The sequence below is a fragment of the Halyomorpha halys genome, unplaced genomic scaffold (assembly GCF_000696795.3).
Source record: "Halyomorpha halys isolate HHAL.00 unplaced genomic scaffold, Hhal_1.1 Scaffold744.1, whole genome shotgun sequence".
In the NCBI taxonomy this organism is placed as follows: Eukaryota; Metazoa; Arthropoda; class Insecta; order Hemiptera; family Pentatomidae; genus Halyomorpha; species Halyomorpha halys.
This window is the reverse complement of record NW_027105596.1, coordinates 139298-141107: the sequence shown is the minus strand read 5'-3', so window position 1 is coordinate 141107 and position 1810 is coordinate 139298. Positions and strand designations below refer to the sequence as shown.

At 28.2% G+C, this 1810-nt stretch overlaps 1 protein-coding gene across 3 annotated transcripts in view; it reads right to left on the bottom strand.

Annotated features, from left to right (window-relative positions):
* The window catches only part of LOC106685793 (serine/arginine-rich splicing factor 1B), a 32671-nt gene that overhangs the window by 21753 nt on the left and 9108 nt on the right, over positions 1-1810 (bottom strand). For all 3 annotated transcript variants that reach the window (XM_014428710.3, XM_014428711.3, XM_067052360.1), the window contains one exon: positions 418-605. In XM_014428710.3, coding sequence (XP_014284196.1) covers positions 418-605 — 188 coding nt within the window. The remainder of the gene's footprint in view (positions 1-417; positions 606-1810) is intronic.

Genomic DNA, 1810 nt, shown 5'->3' with positions numbered 1-1810 from the left:
CTTGGTTATACATTAATTAATTTTTATACATATGATATAATATCCATATGTTAAACGAAGTCAATTTCCGTTACGGGACACTTTTTCTAACATGGCATCCCGCAAAATGATTTATAAGACGTTGTCACGTCAAAATCTACTTCCGTTACGGGACACTTTTTCTAACATGGCATCCCGCAAAATGATTTATAAGACGTTGTCACGTCAAAATATTTTTTATAATATAAAATATTCTTAAAAAAAAAAAAAATTAAGTAATCTGAAGATACACTGTAAGAAGAAGTTGCACTGTAATCCTACATAAATTATATATGTAATCATTCATTTATGTATTAAGTATATAAACACAATTAAATAGTAATAGAAATAATGATCATTATGATGCATACTGGAAGAAAACATTATTTTTCAACATACCAGTCACAATAACACGATATTGAGATCTTCGAGCTGGAGGACCTCTACCTCTCCCACCAATCCCACTCCCCATACTTCCACCTCGAGATCTGTATCCACTTGGCCCACCTCCTCTAGGGAACTCAACTCTCAGCCTATAACCATCATAATCATATCCATCTCTAGCATGAACAGCATCTTCAGCATCTCTGAAACATTGAAAACTATGTAATAAGAAAGTCCCTTTCCTTTAGTAAGAAAACTAATTTCATAACGGAGTTTGGAGAATATGAGCCTGTACCTGCAGCATTAGAGATATTGACAACACAATTCAATGAATTTTATAATTTAAAGTAACATCACATACAAATCATTAATAAATCATGATAATCAACAAAGATTTCTGATAAATTATTAATATTAAAATGACTTTCATGATCAATATAATTTTAATTAAAACTGTGTTGAGGTACATTCTCAGACAAGATTAACGAAAGTAATGATCTGTGGTTCAGCAACATTAAAGCGTGTGGGAAAGAATTACGATATCACCTTTGAAATGATACATATAAATTTACAACAATCCTGGTCCTATCCTCCTATTGGTGCGATAGTCCAGACTTCAGTGGTAATATCTCTCTCTGTCTGCTATCACCTCTTCTCCAAAATCCAACTGTTCATCCAAATTCCTCCAAATTTAAAACCCATGTTACTGACAACATTAACATTCCCAATTAAAAATACAAAAATATAATATAATATGTAAACGAAAAAATATAAAGGTGGTTGCATTAATGTTTAGATATAAAATTAAAACTAAATATAAGATAGAATAAGGAATAAATTATTAAATAAAAATTAATTATAAGGGTATAAATAAGAGGTAGAATCATTCAGGCAAAAACCACTTACATACGTAATAATCTAAAGTTCACTAATTTACAGTAATATTAAAATTTAAAAACAATAATAGTAATAATGAACTTTTTTTTGTCTGACTTCACAATTATAAGAAGACACATACATACATTAAAAATTTAATCATTCACACACAAATATATATATGCAGCTACGTTTCCTTTCTAACACTAATACTATTCTTTGAAAAATAATTATACCGTTCATTAAGTAATCTCAATGTTTGAAAATGTAATAGGATAGATGTGCAACAAATAGCAAAACAATTGAATAATAAAAACTTCACACAAAAATCATTGAATTGATTGAAATTGTACTATCTCTACAAGCAATATGATTAAACTCAATTTATCATTAAAAAAAGAAAAGAAAGCAATTCAGTTAAATATAAAAGTTTCCAACACTAAAATGTAACTTGTTGAATGAAATCAAAGATTTAATTGCATAATATAAAAAAAAAAAAAAAAAAAAAAAAAACCCAAAAATTTGGGGTTAG